Here is a 25,008-nt window from a genome sequence, read left to right on the forward strand (position 1 = left end):
TGAATAAGCAAGGTGGAGGACAGATTAGTGGAAATTACAGATGCAGAACAGAAAAGAGAAAAAAGATTGAAAACAAATGAAGAGAGTCTCAGAGAAATCTGGGACAATGTGAAATGCACCAACATCCATATTATAGGGGTGCCAGAGGAGAAGAGAGAGAGAAAGGGACAGAAAAATATTCCAAGAGCTAATAGCCAAAAACTTCCCTAACATGAGGAAGGAATCACTCACTTAAATCCAGGAAGCACAACGAGTACCATATAAAATAAACCCAAGGAGGAATACACCAAGACACATATTCATCAAACTGACCAAAATTAAAGACAAAGAGAAAATCTTGAAAGCAGCTAGGGAAAAGAAACAAATAACATACAAGGGAACCCTGATAAGGTTATCAGCAGATTTTTCAACAGAAACTCTACATGCCAGAAGGGAGTGGCATGATATACTTAACGTGATGAAAGGAAAAAACCTCCAACCAAGATGACTTTACCCAGCAAGGCTCTCATTCATATTTGAAGGAGAAATCAAAAGCTTCACAGATAAGCAAAATCTAAGAGAATTCAGCACCACTAAACCAGCTTTACAACAAATACTAAAGGAACTTGTCTAGGCAGAAAAGAAAAGGCCACAACCAGAAACAAAAAACCCACAAATAACAAGGCTCACCAGTAAAGGTATATATACAGTAAATATACAAAATCATCCATGCACAATTGTGCCACCAAAATCAGAAATCATGAGAAGAGTAGGGTACAAATGCAGGACACTGGAGATGCACTTGCAATTAAGAGACCAACAACTTAAAACAATCTCGTATATATATAGATTCATATCAAAACTTCAGAGTAACTGCAAACCAAAAATCTACAATTGATATGCAAATGAGTAAGAAAAATCAACTCAAATACAACAATAAAGATAGTCATCAAACCACAAGAGGAGAGAACAAGAGATGAAGGGAAGAAAAAAAGAGCAACAAAAACAAATCCAAAGCAATTAATAAAGTGGCAATAAGAACATACATATCAATAATTACCTTAAATGTTAATGGACTAAATGCCCCAACCTAAAGACATGGAGTGGCTGAATGGATACTAAAACCAGACCCATATATATGCTGTCTTCAAGAGACCCACTTCACTTCTAGGGACACATACAAATTGAAAGTGAGAGGATGGAAGATAATATTCCACGTAAATGGGAATCAAAAGAAAGCTGGAGTAGCAATATTCATATCAGACAAAATAGACTTTAAAACGAATATTTTGGAGTTCCCTTCGTGGCGCAGTGGTTAATAAATCCGACTAGGAACCGTGAGGTTTCGGGTTCGATCCCTGGCCTTGCTCAGTGGGTTAACGATCTGGCGTTGCCATGAGCTGTGGTGTAAGTCGCAGATCTCGTGTTGCTGTGGCTCTGGTGTAGGCCGGTGGCTACAGCTCCGATTCGACCCCTAGCCTGGGAACCTCCATATGCCGCAGGAGTGGCCCTAGAAAAGGCAAAAAGACAAAAAAAAAAATGAAGAATATTTTAAGGGACAAGGAAGGTCACTACCTAATGATCAGAGGATCAATCCAAGAAGATATTTTTAATATCTATGCACCCAACATAGGTTCACCACAATATATAAGGCAACTGCTAACAACCTTAAAAGGACAAATTGGCAATAACATAATAATAGTGGGGGACTTTAACACCCCACTTACAGCAATGGACAGACCATCCAGAAAGAAAATCAATAAGGAAACATAGGCCCTGAATGAAGCATTAAACCAGATGGACTTAATAGATATTTATAGGACATTTCATCCAAAAGCAATAGAAGATACATTCTGCTCAAATGCACATGGAACATTTTCTAAGACTGATCACATCCTTGGCTACAAATCAAACCTTGGTAACTTTAAGAAAATTGAAATCATATCAAGCATCTTTTCCAACCACAACGCCATGTGACTGGAAATCAACAACAAGAAAAAAACTGCAAAAAACACAAACACGTGGAGACTCAACAACATGCTACTAAACAACCAATGGATCACTGAAGAAATCAAAGAGGAAATTAAAAAATACCTAGCAGCAAATGACAACAAAGATATGACACTCCAAAACCTATGGGATGCAGCAAAAGCCGTTCTAAGAGGAAAGTTTATGGCAATACAAGCCCACCTCAGGAAACAAGAAAAACCTCAAATAAACAAGCTAACTTTACATCTAAAGCAGCTAGAGAGAGAACAGACAAGACCTAAAGTTAGTAGAAGGAAAGAAATCATAAAGATCAGAGGAGAAATCAATGAAATAGAAACAAAGAAAACCATAGAAAAGATCACCGAAACGAAAAGCTGGTTCTTTGAGAAGATCAACAAAATTGATAAACCCTTAGCCAGACTTATTTTGAGAGGACTCAAATCAAAAAATTAGAAATGAAAAGGAGAAGTCAGAATGGACATCACAGAAATACAAAGGATCATAAGAGACTGCTACATGCAACTACATGCCAATAAAACGGAAAACCTAGAAGAAATGGACAAATTCTTAGAAAAGCACAATCTTCCAAGACTAGACCAAGATGAAATAGAAAAGATGAATGGACCAATCACAAGTACTGAAATTGTGATTTAAAAACCTCCAAAAACAAAAGTCCAGGACCAGATGGCTTCACAGGCGAATTCCATCAAACATTTAGAGAAGAGCTAACACCTATCCTTCTGAAACTATTGCAAAAGATAGCAGAGGAAGGGATACTCCCAAACTCATTCTATGAGGCCACAATCACCCTAATACCAAAACCAGACAAAGATAACACACAAAAAAAGAAAACTACAGGCCAATTTCACTGATGAACCTAGATGCAAAAATCCTCAACAAAATACTAGCAAACTGAATCCAACAATACATTAAAAGGATTGTACATCATGACCAAGTGGGATTTATCCTGGGGATGTGAGGATTCTTCAATATCCACAAATCAATCAGTGTGATACCCACATTAACAAACTGAATGATCCTCTCAACTGGTGTAGAAAAAGCCTTTGACAAAATCCAACACCCATTTCTGATAAAAACCCTTCAGAAAGTGGGTATAGAGGGAACCTACCTCAACATGATAAAGGCCATATATGACAAACCCACAGCTAACATCAGTCTTAATGATGAAAAGCTGAACGAATTCCCTCTGAGATCAGGAACAAGATAAGGATGTCTGCTCTTGCCACTACTATTCAACATAGTTTTGGAAGTCCTAGCCACTGCAATCAGAGAAGTAAAAGAGATAAAAGGAATCCAAATTGGAAAGGAAGAAGTAAAACTATCACTATTTGCAGATGACATGATACTACACCTAGAGTATCCTAAAGACTCTACCAGAAAACTGTTAGAGCTCATCAATTAATTTGGGAAATTCACAGGATACAAAATTAATACACAGAAATCAACAGCATTTCTACATACTAACAATGAAAGATCATAAAGAGAAGTTAGGGAAGTAATCCCGTTTACCATCACATCCAAAAGAATGAAATACCTAGGAGTAAACCTACCTAAAGAGACAAAAGACCTGTACTCTGAAAACTATAAGACATTGATGAAAGAAATCAAAGATGACACAAACAGATGGAAAGACATACCATGCTCTTGGATTGGAAGAGTCAATATTATCAAAATGACTATATTACCTAAGGCAATCTACAGATTCAGTGCAATCCCTATCAAATTACCAAGGGCATTTTTCACAGAACTAGAACAAAATAAAGTTTGTTTGGAAGCACAAAAGACCCCAAATAGCCAAAGACATCCTGAAAAAGAAAAATGGAGCTGGAGGAATCAGGCTCCTGGACCTCAGACTATACTACAAAGCAACAGTCATCAAAACTGTATGTTACTGGCACTGACAGAAATAGAGGTTAGTGGAACAGGATAGAAATCCTAGAGTTAAACCCATGCACCTACAGCCAACTAATCCATGACAAAGGAGGCAAGAATATACAATGGAGAAAAGACAGCCTGTTCAAAAGGTGGTGCTGGGAAAACTGGACAGCCACATGGAAAAGAATGAAATTAGAACACTCCCTAACACCATACACAAAAATAAACTCCAAATGGATTAAAGACCTAGACAGAAGACCAGATACTATAAAACTCTTAGAGGAAAACATAGTCCAAACACTGACATAAACGACAGCAAGATATTCTCAGATCCACCTCTTAGAGTAATGACAGTAAAAACAAAACTAAACAAATGGGACTTAATGAAACTTAAATGCTTCTGCACAGCAAAGGAAACCCTAAACAAAACAAAAAGACAACCCACCGAATGGGAGAAAATATTTGCAAATGAATCAACCGACAAATCAATTGGGATTAATCTCCAAAATTTATAAACACCTTCTACTGCTCAATACCAAAAAAAACAAACAACCCCATCAAAAAATGGGCAGAAGATCTAAACAGACAGTTCTCCAAAGAAGACATGTAGATGGCCTAAAAAACACATGAAAAGATGTTCAACATCACTCATTATTAGAGAAATGCAAATCAAAACTATTATGAGGTACCACCTTATACCAGCCAGAATGGCCATCGTCAAAAAGTCTACAAACAATAAGTGCTGGAGAGGGTGTGGAGAAAAAGGAACCCTATTACACTGTTGGTGGGAATGTAAATTGGTGCAACCACTGTGGAAAACAGTATGGAGATTCCTCAGAAAACTAAAAATAGAACCACCATTTGACCCAGCAATCCCACTCCTGGGCATCTATCCATAGAAAACCATGACTTGCAAAGGCACATGTACTCTGATGTTCACTGCAGCATTATTTGCAATAGCCAAGACATGGAAACAACCTAAAGGTCCATCGACAGAGGAGTGGATCAAGAAGATGTGGTCCATATACACAATAGAATATTACTCAGCCATTAAAAGGAATGAAATACCACCATTTTTAGCAACATGGATGGACCTAGAAATTATCATGCTGAGTGAAGTCAGTCAGACAATGAGACACCAACATCAAATGCTATCACTTACATGTGGAATCTGAAAAAAGGACACAATGAACTTCTTTGCAGAACAGATACTGACTCACAGACTTTGAAAAACTTATGGTCTCCAAAGGAGACAGTTTGGGGGCGGGGGGGGGATGTGCTGGGGGTTTGGGATGGAAATCCTATAAAACTGGACTGTGATGATCATTGTACAACTACAAATGTAATAAAGTCTTGAGTAATTAAAAAAAGAAGATAGGTAAACTAGAATAATCAAAGTAAACCTCAAAGGACAATTTAACAAGTAAGAAGATGTCCACAGTTTAAAATACAAAGATACAATTATGTAGATAAAACCTTTGCATCACGCCCAGCCCAATACCTATCATTATTACTTATTGTTAAAAGAGTTAGCAAGTGTGGAGGACTGTCCATTTAACCCCTTAAAATCTGAGTTGTTTGCAGGTTCCTGAGCCTCTGTCTGGTCCCCTCTGGGCCAGTCAGGAGGAGGTAGAGTTGGGGGCCAGGTTCATCTCAAGGTCCCCCTGAAAGAGCCACTTGCCCTGTTGGGGTGGGGGGTGGCCAAGTGGGGAAGTGGGGGATATACCCTTTCAACTTCCCAAAGGGAAGAAAAGTTTAGAACTGCTGAAAATAAGATAGAGCTGTCAAAAGTATATGAAATTAGCTGCATAAACTGTGAAACATAAGTCACAGTTATATTTGTTCTGAGACAGGGTAAGAATAGAAACGATTTCAGAGATAGAAAATCTAAGCCTCTTCAGTCACCATGTCCCAGTGGCCTGAGGTCTTCTGGGTACCTCTGTGTCCTTTGTTCACGCTGCCCACACGGAGCGGGCACTCCCAGGGCTCAGCCAGGGCCCAGGAGAGGCAGTTTAGGGCATTTGCATTTTTTCTTGCTGAGGGCACTGGGTCTCCTCTCTTTCTGGGGGAGCTGGGAAAGTGATTTACCTCCACGAGGCAGCTGGGCAGGAAACCTCCTCTGCGTTAGAGCCGCTGTGTTTCCGCCGGGGCGGCAGGGAGTATTTACCTGTCCCGGTGATGTTGTGACTCAGCTTTGGGAGAGCTTGATCTGCACAGTCCTGGGCCATGACTGGATGAGACTTTACGAGTGTGCCTTCAGGCCCTCTTCAAGTTCCCAGGCTGTAACCTCTGCCCAGGGAGCCTCCTTGCCTCTGCCAATGTTAAGTGCTCCTGGTGGGTCAGACTTAGGGCAGGTGCCCGGGGGAAACAAAACTTGGCATGGTCCTGCCTTAAAGGAGCGTACAGTCAATGTCCACTAGGCCACCATGATCAGTGCTGGGAGCTGATGATGCTGCCCAACCCCCTGGAGGAGGGGACACAGGCGGGGGGATGGGCAGGGGCTGAAGGGTCTCTTCCACTCCTGCCAGTTTATTTTTTAAAAAATTAGCTTTCAAAAAATATAATGAAAAGTGAGCTTTCTATTATGGAAAAACTTCAACTATATGCTGAAATAGACAGACAAGTATAGTGAACTCCCCCAACACTTAACACCAGCTTTAACAGAGACTCATGGCTTATCTTCTCCCATTTCTGCTCCTGCCTACGCCTTCCTGGGCCTGGATTATTTGGAAGCAAATTCCAGACATCCTATGATTTCATCCAAAATGCTTCAGAATGTCTCTAAAAGAAAAGGACTTTAAAAATAGCCATACTACCTTTATCATGCCTTAAGAAAAATTCACAACTTCTTAATATCATCAAATATCAGATCCATGTTCAAATTTCCCTCATTGTCTCTGAAACTTTCCCTCCCAGAAAAGGGAAGCAGTGTTTGTTTGAAACAAGATTCAAGTAATAAGGTCTACACAGTGCAGTTGGTGGATGTTGCTCGAGTCCCTTTGAATCGCTATCTCTCTTGTTTTCCCTTGTACTTCATTGAGAAATTGGATCATCCATCCTGCCTGGATCTCGCTGATTGCGACCGTGCTGTGTGGTTTTTCTCGTTTTGCTCTCTCCTGTGTTTCTTATAAATCGGTAGGTCTAGAGGCTGATTAGCGTCAGGCTCTAATTTCTTCAGCTCCTGTATTGCCCCAAATGACTGACGAACAGCAAAACCTGAAAACAGCTTCCTTGGAAAAAAGAGGCAGCCCCCCATCTGCAGTGACTCAACATTTGTTTCTTGTGTTTATAGATTGTAAAGACTGTGAGACTCTCCTAGTGACAACCCAAACTAGCATTTGTGAGCATCTGAAAAGCTTCCCCTGGGGTTGTAATACATGGAACTTGTATGTTTCCATGGAAACAGGTACAGGTTCCCGTATGGAACCTGGTCCTTGCCCCATATCAACATTCAAAGACTCACAGTGTCATGCATGAGTGTTTGATGCCAGTGTTGGATTTCATGGCAATGACACTTTGGAGCTGGATCCAGGGATAATATTCACAATATTTAATAATTAGGATGGTCTGGATGGACCAACTAGAGCAGCCAGTTGGTTAACACTTATGAGGTTGCACCTGGCTGCACCTTGAGGGTCAGCCTTGGGGTGACTTTAATGTTTAATGCAGGCTGACCCTCCTTGGAACAATGAGGAACTTCTGCAGTTCCCTCAGGGCGTTGCAAGGAAAAGACAAGATATTTTCAGTTGGAAGGTCAGTAGACAAATATTTTAAGAAGCACCAGTCTGTTCAGTTTATGCAGTAAAATTGCCCCATGTGAAATTTTATAATGCAGTTTAATTTTATATAGAAATGTCAATTCATAAAGGCACATGTTTGACTTTCTGTTCTTTTCTCATATGTATGTATGTGTGTGTGTGTGTGTGTATTTTTTTAGCAACTTGGCACTTTTATGATATGAAATGACTTCTGGGACATTGCATAAGTAAAGACCCAACTTACAACACCTTGACCTGAGAAGACCCCCAAGATCTGGTGTTGGATTGGGGGTGCCTCTGTGGCTTTGCCCCCTCTGGGTAGGTTAACAGGAACCCTCTCCTTCTCAAAGCCAAGTTTACCTAGGCAGTGCCTCCATTGGTACAGCCTTCAGGGTGGGAGATCATGGCTCTGGGCTTATGGTTATGTAACCTCAGGCTAGTTACTAATTTTGTTGAGTCTTAGTTTTCTAATCTGGGAAAAGGGAATAACATAAGAGAATTCGAAGAGAGAATGCATGTGTAGGAACTCAGTAGCCACGAGTTCCCTTTCTGTACTCCTTTTTCTAGCACATCTGCCTATAGTAATTGCATTCTCCTCCTGCTGCACTGCCCAGCAGCACCATAACGCCCCTGCTCGTGGGCATGTGGAAGAGGCTTTGGGTGAGCAGCAGCCAATTCTAAAACCTCTGAGGACGGGTAATGACCACCAAGAAGAGCTTCACATGCTTCATATCAGCCCCACCCAAAATTCTAGCAAATGGAGGACTGGTTCCTGGGTCACTTGGATCTCAGAAGACCTTACTCCTCTAACCTCACCTTCAGCCCCTGCTGCTCTCACTTCCATTCAGCTGCTTTTCACCTCAACCAAGCACCTTTGGTGTTCTCTTGTGTGGGGTCCAGACTCTAACCACATGAGATATGTTTTGGGTGCCTGGCTGTCCTTCGCATACTTCTCAAAGATTCTCCCCAACACAGCTTCCTCTGCCTCCTGTTCTTTTAGCTGATTGGCTCAGAGCTAAACACCTGACTTTAAGGGTGGCCAATCAGATTCTTTTCCTCAGAAATTCTGAGACAAAAAAGTCCCTGTTGGCTATGGAGAGTCAAGCTGAAAGATCATACTGGCTATAGCTGCCATTTTGGATCAAGTGCAAGGTGACAAGCAGAGAAGAAGCTAGTCTGAGGAGAGAACAGGAGAATAGAGGAGTCCACAGAGAGCAGTAAGGAGTGGGCCCTATGGCCCCTGAGAAGAGGAGGCAGTAGTGCTCCTGATGTCTTTTCCCTTCCTGTAAATTTGGGCTTCATCATTTATGCTTGGCCTCTTTGGGCTGCCATCATCCTTATAATATGTCCCTTTTACTTGAATAAATCTGAGTAGGCTCTTATCTTTGCAAGCAAAGCAACTGAGACCAGGGATTGAGACAAGAATTCCTATTCTCACCACTAAATAGCATAATGGAAGTCCTCACCAAAGCAATAAGACAAGAAAAGACAAATAGAAGGCATAACAATTAGAAAGAAAGAACTAAACTATCTTTATTCATAGATGGCAGGATTGTGTGCAGAGAGAATCCAAAGGAGTATATAAGCAGAACTAGCAAGTGAGCCTATCAGGGTCATGGGATACTGGATGGACATGCAAAAACTGTGTTTATGCATACTACCAATAAACACCTGAAAAATGAAATTACAAAACACTGGCATTTAAAAAAGGATCAAAACCAATGCACAAGAATAAATCATAACTGAAGTATGTGTAAATCTTCTATCCTAAAAATTATAAAATCATTTTGGATTAATTTAAGAAATATCTATTGAGTTCCTGCTGTGGCTCAGTGGGTTATGAACCTGACCAGTATCCACGAGGATACAGGTTCAATCCCTGGCCCCACTCAGTGGGTTAAGGCATTGCTGTAAGCTGTGGTGTAGGTTGCAGACATGTCTTGGATCTGGCATTTCTCTGGCTGTGGAGTAGGCAGCTGAAGGTCTGATTTAACCCCTAGCCTTGGAACTTCCATATGCCACAGATGTGGCCCTAAAAAGAAAAGAAAAATATCTAGATAAATGGAAAATTACAACAAGTCCATAGATTGGCACCGTAAAGTGTTCAATCTTCAATTGTTAATTATCTCCAAATTAATCTATAGAGGCAATGCTATTTTAACCAAAATTCTAGCAGATCTTTTTTTGGAATATAAATTGACAAACTGATTCTAAAATTTACATGGAAATGCAAAGGACTTAATATAGCCAAGCAATCTTTAAAAAAGAACAAAGTGGGAGGGTTTATGTTACCAGATTTTAAGACTTAGCATAAAGCTACTGTATTTAAGACAGTATAATAACGGCATAAGGAAAGACAATTAGATCAATGAAAAGAGTAAGAGTCCAGAAAAGACCCATGTGTCTGCAGTCAGTGGATTTTTGGAAAAATAAAGTCAAAACCAAACCAACACCAAGTTCACTGGAGGAAACAGCTCTTTTTAATAAATTATACCAGAGCAACTGGATATCCATATGGACTATAGACCTAAGTGTGAATGCTAAAAGTATAACATGGTCATAAGAAAAACATAGAAGAATATCTTTAACTTTGAAATAGACAGATCTTTCTTAGAATAGAAAAAGACAAACAATAGAAGAAAAAATTAAGTTAGTCTTCATCAAAATAAACTTCTGCTTCTTAAAAGACAAGAAAAGTAAAAGACAACCCACAGACAGGTAGAACATATTTGCCATACATTTATCAGACCAAGGACTTCTAGTCAAAATATATAAAGAATCCTACAAATTTAAAAAAATGGTCAAAAGACTTGAGCAAGAACTTCACGGAAGATATAGGAATGGCCAATAAACGTATGAAAAGTTACTCAACATCATGAGTCATCAGGGATATACAAGTTAAAATCACAGTGAGAAACCACAATAAATTAGAATGGATACAGTTACAAAGACTGCCAAGCATCGGTGAGGATCTAGAGCACCTGGAACTTCCATGTCTTGCTGATAAGAGTGTAAAATAGTCAATCATTTTGAGAAATTATTTGGCTTTTTCTAACAATGTTAAAGAAGACCTATCCTAAGACCCAATACTTCCACTCCTGGGTACATACCCTGGAGAAATGAGTGCGTACATCCACAAAAAGACTTGTTGAAGAACATTCATAGCAACTTGATAATAGTTGAAAACTAGAAACAATCCAAATACTCAACAAAGGGATGGATAAGCAAGTTGTGGTAACACTTTTCAGCACTAAAAAAAAAATCTGGGAATTCCCATTGTGGCTCAGTGGCTTAAGAACCCAGCTAGTATCCATGAGGATGTAGATTTGGTCAGTGGGTTAAGGATCCAGTGCTGCGACAGGCTGCGGTGTAGGTTGCAGATGCAGCTCAGATCTAGCATTGCTGTGGCTGTGGCTTAAGCCAGCACCTGCAGCTCCAGTTCAACACCTAGCCTGGGAACTTCCATGTGCTGCAGGTGTGACCCCCCCAAAAGGAAAGCAGATAAAAAGAACAATCTGATACACACACATTGATGAATCTCAAACATTTTGTTGAGCAAAGTAAGAGACACCAGAGATGACACACTGTGTGATCTCATTTTTATGAAGTTCAAGAGCCAACAAAATTAATCTAATGGTGCTAGAAATCAGAAGGTGGCTCTCTCTGAGAGGGATGGGTATTAACAGGAAAAGGGTCTTAGCTTCATGGCTAAGATCTAATGTACTAGATCTTGGTCTAGTTGATGGTCAAGTGGGTGTATGTGTATGTAAACATTCATTGCTACGGACTGAACTATACCCGCATCACCCCAAGTTCATATGTTGAAGCCCTAGCCCCCAATGTGATGGTATTTTGAGATGAGGTCTTTGGGAGGTAATTAGATTTAAGTGAGGTTATGAGGGTGGGACCCCCACAAAGAGGGAAAGCCCAGTGCTTACTTTCTCTCTCCACGGTGTGTGAACACAGCAAGAAGGTGGCTGCCTGAAAGCTAGGAAGAGAGCCCTCCCAGAACCTGACCATGCTGGCATCCTGATCTAGGATTTCTAGCCTCCAGAACTGTGAGAATTTTCTGTTGTTTAATCACTCAGTCAATGATATTTTTTTATGGCAGCACAAGCTGACTCATACATTCATCAAGCTGTATACCAAAGATTTGTACATTTTGTTGTAAAATTTCCTTTAATGAGTACTATTAAAATTGCCTTTATGAAACCACTTACTATATGACAATGATAAGAAGGAAGGATAAAATATTTGGGGCCAAGAAGCATGAGATACTACTCTTGTCTTTCACTGCTTCCAGTCTTTGTACAATACTGGGTTCTTTTCCTTTTTTTTTTTCCTTTGTTAAATTTAGATTGTGAAGCTTGCATTTACATGCACAAATCAGCAAGGAGGCAGAGGATTAGTTTCCTGGCTTAGAGCAAAGGAGACTTCAGCAGGAATGGATGGCTAATGCCATTGGAAAAGTGACCATGGAAAGTGAACAAGAGATGCTCAGAGTCAAGCATGGCACTTTACACGAGGGAGCCAGTATACGAAGGCAGGGACATGGAGATACGGGCAGGAGCAGGGATGAAATTACTTTATGCAAATAAAGTTGTGTACTCCTGAATGCCCGGGTGCTGGTGAAGTGAGGAGTGAGCCGAAGAGCATGGACAGCGCATGCTAATGGTACCCAAGACATCTCACACCACACACTGACGCAGTGGCTTGTTACGGTCAACTAGTAAAGTTTCCCAGGAGAAACTCATATTTTGGATTTTACCAATAAAAGCAGTAACTCAAATCTATGGGACCCTGACAGCCCATCAGGAGGTTTTTGTCTAGAAACCTTTTCTGTAGCAAGTCCATTGTGACTTACTGGCCATAGAAATCCAGCTTAGAATTGAGAGGAGGATCAAGATAGTGGAGAAGTAAGACATGGCACTCACTTTCTTCCACAAATACATCAAAAAACACATCTATATGTAGAATGATTCACACAGAACATCTCGTGACCACTGACATATGAACCTAAACCTCCATAAAGGGCAAGAAACCCTTGACGTAACTGGGTAGAACAAAAGAAAAAAGAACAAAAGAGAGAGAAAAGGAATCGGGATGGGACTAATTCCCAAGAGGGAGCTGTGAAATAGGAAAGGAACCCACACCCTAGGAAGCCGTCTCACTGACAGGGAGATCATCCGAGGTAGAGGGACCTCAAAGTGCAGCAGCTGGACCGAGGAGGGCAAAGCAGAGTGAAAGCTGCACAGATTGTCTGCACCATCTCCCAGGATGGCACAGCCTGAGATGCTCCGGGGTGGGGGTGGGGGGGCTGGGCGCTGAGACTCAGGCTCCAGAAGTCAGTTCCCGGGAAAGGACTAGAGTTGGCTGTGTGGGGACAGCCTGAGGGGCTAGGGAGCGGTGTGCCACGGGCTGAGGAGTGGAACACAACAGCCGAGGGAACCCAGGAGGAGGTCTGGGCCTGCAGGAGAAGCAGGGCATCATTCATTGTGGGGAGGTTGAGAGGAGGAGAGGTGGACTGCCATAGAATCTCCCTGCACACGCTTGGGCTCTCAGAGGATGGGGCACCTTTGGTACAGGAGAGAGGCTACTTGCTTGGGCTATAGGAGACCGGTGCTTCTTGTGTGGGCTACCAGTGGCAGGGCAGCTCTTTTGTGGGCTAAGGGCAGCAGGGGGCTAAGCATGACATGGTGCTTCTTGTGAGATCTATAGGCACTGGGGACAAAGCACAGAAGTCATCTCATAAACCAGGGAGAGGCATGGCCTGCCACCACTAGGGGTCTGCGAACAGGCTCCACCTGTGGCCCCAGTCACCTCAGAGGTTGGCAAAAAAGAGGGCAATGCAACTGAGCACTACCCATTGTTGCTCTCACTCTCATGGGAACACACCTGCCCTGCTGCTGCTGCTGACAATGCTCCAGGCAGTGCCCACATGCTGGATCACTGTAATTTCCCAGGACCCTGCAAATAGGAGCAGCCTGTGCAGCACCTCCTGCATGTGCTAAGCGAGATAGGGTGGTTCTTTTTTTTTTTTTTCCTCTTTTTTTTTTTTTTTCAATTTCAGTTCTTGTGATTGGTCCATTCATCTTTTCTATTTCATCTTGGTCTAGTCTTGGACGATCATATTTTTCTAAGAATTTGTCCATTTCTTCTAGGTTTTCCGTTTTATTGGCATATAGTTGCTGGTAGCAGTCTCTCATGATCCTTTGTATTTCTGTGATGTCCATTGTTACTTCTCCTTTTTCATTTCTAATTTTATTGATTTGAGTCCTCTCTCTTTTTTGCTTGTAAGTCTGGCTAAGTGTTTATCAATTTTGTTGATCTTTTCAAAGAACCATCTTTTTGTTTCATTGATCTTTTCTATGGTTTTCTCCATTTCTATTTCATTGATTTCTGCTCTGATCTTTATGATTTCTTTTCTTCCACTAACTTTAGGTCTTGTCTGTTCTTCTCTCTCGAGCTGCTTTAGATGTAAAGTTAGCTTGTTTATTTGAGGTTTTTCTTGTTTCCTGAGGTGGGCTTGTATTGCCACAAACTTTCCTCTTAGAACGGCTTTTGCTGCATCCCATAGGTTTTGGAGTGTCATATCTTTGTTGTCATTTGCTGCTAGGTATTTTTTAATTTCCTCTTTGATTTCTTCAGTGATCCATTGGTTGTTTAGTAGCATGTTGTTGAGTCTCCACGTGTTTGTGTTTTTTGCAGTTTTTTTTCTTGTTGTTGATTTCCAGTCATATGGCGTTGTGGTTGGAAAAGATGCTTGATATGATTTCAATTTTCTTAAAGTTACCGAGGTTGGATTTGTAGCCCAGGATATGATCAATCTTCGAGAATGTTCCATGTGCACTTGAGAAGAATGTGTATTCTGTTGCTTTTGGATGGAATGTCCTATAAATATCTATTAAGTCGATCTGGCTTAATGCTTCATTCAGGGCCTGTGTTTCCTTATTGATTTTCTGTCTGGCTGCTTTGTCCATTGCTGTAAGTGGGGTGTTAAAGTCCCCCACTATTATCATGTTATTGTCAATTTCTCTTTTTAAGGTTGTTAGCAGTTGCCTTATATATTGTGGTGAACCTGTGTTGGGTGCGTAGATATTTAAAATTGTTCTATCATCTTCTTAAATTGATCCTGTGATCATTATGTAATGTCCTTCTTTGTCCCTTAAAATATTCTTCATTTTAAAGTCTATTTTGTCTGATATGAGTATTGCTACTCCAGCTTTCTTTTGATCCCCATTTGCATGAAATATTTTCTTCCATCCTCTCACTTTCAATTTTTATGTGTCCCTAGAAGTGAAGTGGGTTTCTTGAAGACAGCATATATGTGGGTCTTGTTTTTTGTATCCATTCAGCCAGTCCATGTCTTTTGGCTGGGGTGTTTAGTCCATTCACATTTAAGGTAATTATTGATATGTATGTTCTTATTGCCATTTTATTAATTACTTTGGATTTGTTTTTGCTGCTCTTTTTTCTTTCCTTCTTCTCTTGTTCTTTTCTGCCTATAGAAGTTCCTTTAGTATTTGTTGTAAGGCTGGTTTAGTGTTGCTGAATTCTCTCAGCTTTTGTTTATCTGTGAAGGTTTTGATTTCTCCTTCAAATCTGAAGGAGAGCCTTGCTGGGTAAAGTCATCTTGGTTGGAGGTTTTTTCCTTTCATCACGTTAAGTATATCATGCCACTCCCTTCTGGCATGTAGAGTTTCTGTTGAAAAATCTGCTGATAACCTTATCAGGGTTCCTTTGTGTGTTATTTGTTTCTTTTCCCTAGCTGCTTTCAAGATTTTCTCTTTGTCTTTAATTTTGGTCAGTTTGATTAGTATGTGTCTCGGGGTGTTCCTCCTTGGGTTTATTTTATATGGTACTTGTGCTTCCTGGATTTAAGTGAGTGATTCCTTCCCCATGTTAGGGAATTTTTTGGCTATTATCTCTTTGAATATTTTTTCTGTCTCCTTCTCTCTCTATTCTCCTTCTGGCACCCCTATAATATGGATGTTGGTGCATTTCACATTGTCCCAGAGTTCTCTGAGACTCTCTTCATTTGTTTTCAATCTTTTTTCTCTTTTCTGTTCTGCATCTGTAATTTCCACTAATCTGTCCTCCACCTTGCTTATTCGTTCTTCTGCCTCCTGTATTCTACTGTTAGCTGCTTCTAGTGAATTTTTTATTTCAGTTATTGTATTTTGCATCTCTTCTTGTTTAAGTTTTATATCTTGTATCTCTTCGGTCAATGTTTCCTATAAGTTATCCATCTTTGCTTCCAGTTTATTTCCAATGTCTTACATCATCTTCAGCATCAACAGTCTAAAATTTTTTTCCTGGAGGCTAAGAATCTCCTGATCACTTAGCTGTTTTTCTGGGGTTTTTTCTTTCTCCCTTAACTGAGTTATAGTTCTCTGTCTTTTCATTTTTATAGGTTTTTGGTGTGGTGACCTTCTTACAGATAATAGAGTTGTAGCTTCTCTTATTTCTGATGTCTGACCCCTGTCAGGGTGGTTCTTGAGTGGTCTACAGGTGGTGGGGGTAAACCACCACAGTTATCTCTGACTCCAGAGGTGGGAACAGGAGAATTCACCTGAAGCATCAAACAATGAAACAGACCTCTGCAGTCTAATAGACATGGAGTTCAAAAGGGAGATAGTGAAAATACTGAAGGAATTAAGGGTGAATATGAAGTAATTAAGAGTGGACATCAACAGCAATGCAGATTTCTTTAGAAAGGAACTAGAAAATATAAGGAGGAACCAAGAAAAATTCATTTGCAGAGATGAAAACTGAGCTAAAGCCACTAAAGAGCAGAATGAATTATGCAGAGGAATGAATTAATGACTTGGAAGATAGAATTAATGGAAATCACCCAATCAGGACATCAGACAGAAAACCAAATGAAAAAACATGAAAGCAATATAAGAGATATATGGGATAATATAAAGCAGGCCAATCTATGCATAATAGGAATTCCAGAAAGAGAAGAAAAAGAAAAGGGGATTGAAAATATATTTGAAGAAATTATGTCTGAAAACTTTCCAAATCTAAAGAAAACAGATACAAAGATACAAGAAGCACAGAGGGCCCCAAACAAGTTGAACCCAAACAGGCCCATACCAAGACATATTATAATAAAAATGACAAAAGTTAAAGAGAGGATTCTAAAGGCAGCAAGAGGAACACAAAGCGTTAATTATAAGGGAGCCCCCATAAGGCTATCAGCTGATTTCTCTGCAGAAACACTACAGGCCAGAAGGGAGTGGCAAGACATATTCAAAGTTCTAAAAGGGAAAAATTTGCAGCCTAGAATACTCTCCAGCAAGAATATTATTTGAAATAGAAGGGGAAATAAATAATTTCTCCAACAAGCATATGCTAAAAGAGTACAGCAATATTAAACCCATTCTAAAAGAAATACTGAAAGGGCTTCTCTAAATAAAAAAGAAGTAAAAAGAAATAGGATGGAGGAAATCATGATTGGAAAGCAATCATTTAAATAAGCTAGTATACAGATCTAAAAGGGGACAAAAAAAAAAAAAAAACCCTACTGTAAAAGTGACAATAAACACAGGAACAGCAAAAGAACAAACATGAAGATGTTAAAAAAGAACTTCATAGAATGTGGGGAAGGAAAGTAAGAAAATCTAGACTTTTTTTTTTTTTTTAAAGTAATGCTTGAGCCTATATGACTATTAGGCTAAAGAAAGAAGATGTAGGAAGGGGTTAACATACTTAAAAAACAGGGCAACCACAAATCGAAACCAAACATTAAAGTCACAAAAACTAAAAAGAAAAGTATGCAAGTATAAAATAAATGGAAATCATCCTAGCAAAAAAAGAAAGGAAGAAAAGAGAAACATAGAATCAATTGGAAAACAAGGTTTAAATTGGCAACAAATACATATATATCAATAATTACCTTAAATGTCAATGTACTGAATACTCCAATCAAAAGATCCAGAGTGGCATATTGGATAAAAAAGCAAAAACCTACAATCTGCTGTCTACAAGAGACTCACCTTAGGTCAAGGGACACATAAAGATTGAAAGTGAGGGGATGGGAAAAGATATTTCATGACAATGGATAAGACAGGAAAGTAGGAGTTGCAATACTCATGTCAGACAAAATAAACTTTAAAATGAAGGCCATAAAGAAAGACAAAGAAGGACACTATTTAATGGTAAAAAGATCCATTCAAGAATAGGATATTACAATTGTTAATATATTATGCCCCTAATATAGGAGCACCCAGATACCTACAACAAATACTCGCAGACATAAAAGGAGAAATTGATGGGAATACAATCATAATAAGAGACTTTAACACTTTACTTACATCAATGGACATATCCTCTAGACAGAAAATCAATAGGGCAACAGAGATCCTAAATGACTTGATAGAAAAGTTAGACTTAATCGACATTTTCAGGATATTCTATCCAAAAAAGTCAGAATATACATTCTTCTCAAGTGCACATGCAACATTCTCAAGGACCATCACATACTGGGGCACAAAGCTAACCTCAACAAATTTAAGATTATAGAAGTTATTTCAGGTATTTTCTCTGACCACAATGGCACAAAACTAGAAATCAGCCACAGGAAAAGAAATGGGAAAAAACTAACTACATGGAGACTAAACAACATGCTACTAAAAAACCAATGGGTGAATGAGGAACTCAAGAAGGGAATTAAAAAATACTTTGAGACAAATGATAATGAAGAGAAAACCACTCAAAATCTATGGGATGCTGCAAAAGCAGTGCTCAGAGGGAAATTCATAGCAATACAGGCTTTCCTCAAAAAAGAAGAAAAATCTCAAATCAACAACTTAACCCACCACCTAAATGAATTAGAAAAAGAAGAATAAACAAAACCTAAAATCACCAGAAGGAAGGAAATCATAAAGATCAGAGAGGAAATCAATAAAACAGAGATCCAAAAAACAATAGAAAAAATCAATAAAACCAAGAGCCTTTTCTTTGAAAAAGTAAACAAAATTGACAAACCTCTGGCCAGACTCACCAAGAAGAAAAAACCCAAATAAACAAAATAAGAAATGAAAAAGGAGAAGTCACAATGTATACTGCAGAAATGCAAAAACCATAAAAGAATACCATGAACAATTATAATCCAACAAATTTGACAACCTAGAAGAAATGGACAACTTTCTAGCTACTTACAGCCTGCCAAAACTGAATCAAGAAGAAATAGATCAACTGAACAGACTGATTACCAGAAATGAAATTGAATATGTAATAAAAGCCCTCCCTACAAACAAAACTCCAGGAGCAGATGGTTTCACAGGTGAATTCTACCAAACATACAAAGAGGAAATTATATCCATTCTTCTTAAACTTTTCCAAAAGGTTGAAGCAGAAGAAACACTCCCAAAAAGATTCTATGAAGCCACCATCACCCTAATACCAAAACCAGACAAAGATACTACCAAAAAATAAAACTATAGGCCAATATCTTTGATAAATACAGATGCAAAAATTCTCAACAAATTTTTAGCCAGCTGAATCCAACAACATATTAAAAAGATAATATAGGAGTTCCCATCGTGGCGCAGTGGTTAACGAATCCGACTAGGAACCATGAGGTTGCGGGTTCGGTCCCTGCCCTTGCTCAGTGGGTTAAGGATCTGGCGTTGCCGTGAGCTGTGGTGTAGGTTGCAGACGCGGCTCGGATCCCGTGTTGCTGTGGCTCTGGCGTAGGCCGGTGGCTACAGCTCCGATTCAACCCCTAGTCTGGGAACCTCCATATGCCGTGGGAGCGGCCCAAGAAATAGCAACAACAGCAACAACAAAAAAGACAAAAGACAAAAAAAAAAAAAAAAAAAGATAATATACCACAGCCAAGTGGGATTCATCCCAGGTTCACAAGGATGGTTCAACATATCCAAATCAATCAACCTCATACACCACATTAACAAAGAAAAGTCAAAATCCACATGATCATCTCAATAGATGCAGTAAAAGCATTTGACAAAGTCCAACGTCCATTCATGATAAAAACTCTTACGAAAGTGGGTATAAAGGAACATACTTTAACATAATAAAAGCCATTATAATATAATACTCAGTGGAGAAAAACTGAAAGCTTTCCCACTAAAATCTGGAACAGGACAAGGATGCCTACTCTCACCAGTTTTATTCAACATAGTATTAGAAGTCCTAGCCACAGCAATCAAAGGAAATAAAATGCATCCGAATTGGAAAAGAAGAGGTAAAATTATCGTATGCAGATGACATGATACTATATATTGAAAACCCTAAGGACTTCACACAAAAACTGCTCAAACAGATGAACAAATTCAGCAAAGTAGCAGGATACAAGATTAACATTCAGAATTGGTGGCATTTCTGTATACTAACAATGAAATATTAGAAAGGGAATACAAAAATATAATACCTTTTAAAATCACACCCCCAAAACTTAAATACCTGGGAATAAACCTGAGGAAGGAGGTGAAAGACCTGTATACTGAGAACTATAAAACATTCATCAAGGAAATTAAAGAGGATTCAAAGAAGTGGAAAGATAATCCATGCTCCTGGGTTGGAAAAATTAATATCATAAAAATGACCATACTACCCAAAACAATCTACAGATTCAATAAATCCCTATCAAATTACTCATGACATTTTCCATAGAACTAGAACAAACAATCCAAAATTTAATATAGTACCATAAAAGACCCAGAATTGTCAAAGCAATCCTGAGGAACAAAAACCAAGCAGGAAGCATAACTCTCCCATACTTCAAGCAATATTACAAAGCCTCAGCAATCAAGACAGCGTAGTAGTGGTTCCAAAACAGACATACAGACCAATGGAACAGAATAGAGAATCCAGACATCTATGGTCAGTTAATCTTTGACAAAGGAGGTGAGAATATAAAATGGGAGAAAGATGGTCTTTTCAGCAAGTTGTGCTGGGAAAACCGGACAGCCGCATATAAATTAATGAAACTGGAACACACCCTCATACCATACACAAAATAAACTCAAAATGGCTCAAAGACTTAAATGTAAGAAAAGACACTATCAAACTCCTAGAAGAGAACATAGGCAAAACATTCTCTAACATCAACCTTACAAATGTTTTCTTAGGTTGATCTCCCAAGGCAACAGAAATAAAAGCAAAAATAAACCAATGGGAACTAATCAAACTGACAAGCTTTTGCACAGCAAAGGAAACCATAATAAAACACAAAAAGACAACTTACAGAATGGGATAAAAGAGTTTCAAATGACGCAACTGAAAAAGGCTTTAAAATATACAATTTATACAACTCAACAGCAAAAAAATCCAACAATCCAATTGAAAAATGGGCAAATACTTGAATATATATTTCTCCAAAGAAGATATACCAATGGCCAACAAACACATGAAAAAAAATGCTCAACATCCCTGATTATTAGAGAAATGCAAATCAAAACTATTATAAGGTACCACCTCACAACATTCAGAATGGCCATCATTAATGAGTCCACAAATTACAAATGCTGGAGAGGGTGTGGAGAAAAGGGAACTCTCCTATATTGTTTGTGGGAATGTAAATTGGAACAACCACTATGGAAAACACTATGGATATACCTCAGAAAACTAAATATAGAACTACCATATGACCCAGCAATCCCACTCTGGGGCAAATATCCGGACAAAACTTTCCTTGAAAAAGACACATGCACCCATATGTTCATTGCAACACTATTCACAATATCCAAGACATGGAAACAGCCTAAATGTCTATTGATGGATGAATGGATTAAGAAGATGTGATATATATACACAATGGAATACTACTCAGCCATAAACAAGAAGAAAATAATGCCATTTGCAGCAACATGGATGGAACTGGGGTCTCTCATACTAAGTGAGGTAAGTCAGAAAGAGAAAGACAAATACCATATGATATCACTTACATCTGGAATCTAATATGTGGCACAAATGAACCTTTCCACAGAAAAGAAACTCATGGACTTGGAGAAGAGACTTTTGGTTGCCAAGGGGGAGGGGAGCGAGTGGGATGGACTGGGAATCTGGGTTAATGGTTGCAGACTATTGTCTTTGGAATGGATAAGAGATGAGATCCTGCTGTATAACACTGGGAACTGTATCTAGTCACTCGTGATGGAGCATGATAATGTGAGAAAAAGAATGTATATATATATATGTGTGTGTGTGTGTGTGACTGGGTCACCTTGCTGTATAGTAGAACATTGACAGAACACTAAACCAACTACAATGGAAAAATAAAATCGTTTTAAAAAAACATAATTGAAGCAATTGTCACAGTGAGGCTCCCGAGAATGACCTAGATATGCTATCCAAGACCTCTGTCCTCAGCACAAGATGAAAGGAAGCACAAGTAACTTCTTCTCCCATCTTCCCCTCCACTCCGTGATTTAGCCTGTTCTGTAGGTTGGCACTGCCTGCCCAGACCAGGGTGAAAGCTTAGGCAGACCACATGCAAAGCTTTCCAGTCACTCTGGGTTATAAATAAATGGTCTCTTTGGCTGGGTATAAAAATGCACCTCAAAGTCATTTAAAATCTCCACCTCCTTTACCCTATCCAGGCCTCCCACAGCTGGGAAGCCTCTACTTTGTGCTCTGTCTTCTCCCTGCCTCCCCCGCTACCCCCACAGCCCCAGGATGGAATTTGGGCTTTCAAAGTGGAATGCTTGTGGGGGCTCATAAGACCACTTGCTGGGGGTCTCTGACTGCAGTTTGGGGGCATGTGTGAAGTTCTCAAGGTGGACTCTCGTGACCCCTCCAATTTCAGCAGCTACTTTCTGCCAAGGTCCACTTGGCCCCAGTAAGAAGTCTTTTGGGTGGAGTCCTTTTTAAAGTGGTCCAGAGCTTGTTCCTTTCCTTGGGGTCCACACTCTGTTCCAGGAAAACACACCTCTGCCTTGCCTTTGGTGTGGACACCTCTCACTCCCTGCTCAGCCCCACCTCTCACCTCCCATGCAGGCTATCAGCCAGCTCACCTCTAGATTTTTCCAGCCCCTCCATCCCCAAATGTCAGAGATTTCCCAGTGGATCTCTTGAAGCCCTCTTGACAGATGGCAGAGGAGACACTAGAAGGAGCCCAAGCCACTGACAGTGTGAGGACCTGCTGTCCTACCCTGCCAGACTTCTTTCACACAAGAGCCAAGTGGACCTGTCTGTTAAGCTGTGTAATTTGGGTTTTTTTAGTTATAAACTGTTAAATTCAATCCCAACTATATAATATCCAAACATCCAAACAACAGGAACATGATTAATGAATCATAATCCAATCATACTATAGATTATTTTATAGCCACTAAATGATTATGTAGGAAAATGTTTAGTAACATGAAGAGGTGTGGGTGTGATATGCTTGCATACTTTGTCTTACTGCCTTTTTGTTTTTACAAATTGAAGGTTTGTGACAACCCTGTGTTGCGAGATGATAGGATTTTTAAGAATAAAGTATTTTGAAATTCAAGTATGTATGTTTTTAAAGACATAATGCTATTGCACACTAAGTAGACAGCAGTATAGTATAACCATAACTTTTATATGCAAAAGTTAAAAACATTTCGTGCGATTCATTCTATTGTAACATTTACTTTGTTGTGGTAACTGGACTCCTCAATATCTCCGAGATGTGCCTGTACCATTTAGTAGGTTTCAAGGTGGCAGGTATATAAGACTCTGTTTTATGAAGAGAAAATATGCATAAAAGATATAGAAGAGAAAGACTTGAAACGGTTACAACACGTAAAAACTTTTGGCTGGCAGCAATATGGTGATTTTTCTTTTCTGCTTCTCCATGTATGTAATATCTACAGGTTCCCAGTTTGAGAACAGGGTAGCAACAGTGGGACTATTTTTTTTTTAAGGAAGTTGTGGAGATTTTTTTTAAATGCAAGCAACTAAAAGTTACTTTTTTTTTTTTTAATTGCAAGTGTTGCCCCATTAAGGCTTTGCAGGATGATCCCTGCTACATCATTTCATGAACCAGCCTCTCGTATTTTGCTGTCTCTTACCTCGTTCTCTTGGCTCGTGGGTGTGTCTGTGTTGGTATTCTCCAGGGACCCGATCTGCTCTGGGGGAAATTCAAGGTCAGGGTCTCATTTACAGATTTTCCATTTTCCAGTGAATCTGTGACATGGAAAAAATGTGGGGAGTTAGGAAATGTGCATCTTCCATTTTTAGGGAATTGTCTCTGTGAGATTTGGACAGTAGCAATGGTCACCCTGAGAGGGGAAGGAAGTGAGTGAAGCAGGGCCTCTGCCAGGGAATTTGCCACTTCTTGTTCTGTATTCGGTGACCTGGATGCTATTTCTATGAAAGTCATAATTATGAGAAACTTCATAGCCATGCATGTATGCATCCATCCATCTACCCATACATGCATGCTTAGCTGGAAAAAAAAAGAGAGAATATTGGAAATGAGCTTGCAAACTTGGATAAAAAATCTGGTTAATTTTAGACTTGGACAAAAAACCTGGTTAATTTTAGAAGACAGTAGAACCGTAATCACTGGTGTTATCATTTGTACGGGGCAAACATCATTTGCAACTTATCAGGTTTTTAGCATCTAACTTTACAGTGTCCAAGTTATAATAGATATTAAATAATAAGTCAGGTCACCTCCCCCAGAGGGTCAGACAAGCCATAGGTGGGGTTGTTAGTCAGTGTTCTAGCATGCTTTGAAAGGACGCCCCTTAGCAGGTGCAGTGGGACTGTCCTTGTCTTTCAGACCCAAATCATGAACTCAGAAAACCAATCTCCTTTCTTTAATAGTGGGTGGAGCACAGAAGCCTGGTGCTGGGCAGCTTATTCTGGAAACAGAGCAGAGTGGTTCTCCTGGATCAGGGGATGCTGGGCTGTCCTGAGGATTAACTCCAGGGAGGTGAAATGAAGGAATCACTTTACAAATAAAACTATGAGTCCAGTGAGAGTATTTATGGTCTGAATGTAAATGGCATCTTTGACTGTGGCAGGGTATGAGGTGACCCTGTGTCTACACTGGCAATGGCAGCCTCCAGTAGTCTTGGAGACCACACACTTCAGGCTCTTTACCCATCAGCCCTGTTTCCCTCTCCAGCCTCATCCTTTCCTTTTCCTCCTTCTCACAAAGACCCCCACCGTGACCTTGGACAGCTGTATCTGCTTTTCTCTGAGCTTGCAACACTCTAACCCTGTGAGGTCCCATGTGGTAGCCACTAGCCATGTGGGGCTATTACCTACTTGAAATGTGGCTCGTGTGATTGAAGAAGCAAACCCTTCATTTTTCAAACTTAATTTAAATGTAAATGTAAAAACCTATTGTTGATTTCATTAATGGAAAACTTTTGAGGGTATTTGAAGTAATCTGGGGGTTGTTTCTATTTTTAATTAACTTTTTCTGGCTATA

At 39.7% G+C, this 25,008-nt stretch overlaps 2 protein-coding genes across 2 annotated transcripts in view; one reads left to right on the plus strand and one right to left on the minus strand.

The window, feature by feature from the left end:
- Window positions 1-25,008, minus strand: part of NGEF (neuronal guanine nucleotide exchange factor) — a 127,447-nt gene that overhangs the window by 68,118 nt on the left and 34,321 nt on the right. The window contains exon 3 of the mRNA XM_021074904.1: window positions 23,636-23,750. Coding sequence (XP_020930563.1) covers window positions 23,636-23,750 — 115 coding nt within the window. The remainder of the gene's footprint in view (window positions 1-23,635; window positions 23,751-25,008) is intronic.
- The window catches only part of NEU2 (neuraminidase 2), an 86,848-nt gene that overhangs the window by 8,274 nt on the left and 53,566 nt on the right, over window positions 1-25,008 (plus strand). The window lies entirely within an intron of this gene.

The sequence above is a fragment of the Sus scrofa genome, chromosome 15 (genome assembly GCF_000003025.6).
Source record: "Sus scrofa isolate TJ Tabasco breed Duroc chromosome 15, Sscrofa11.1, whole genome shotgun sequence".
NCBI classification, from domain to species: domain Eukaryota; kingdom Metazoa; phylum Chordata; class Mammalia; order Artiodactyla; family Suidae; genus Sus; species Sus scrofa.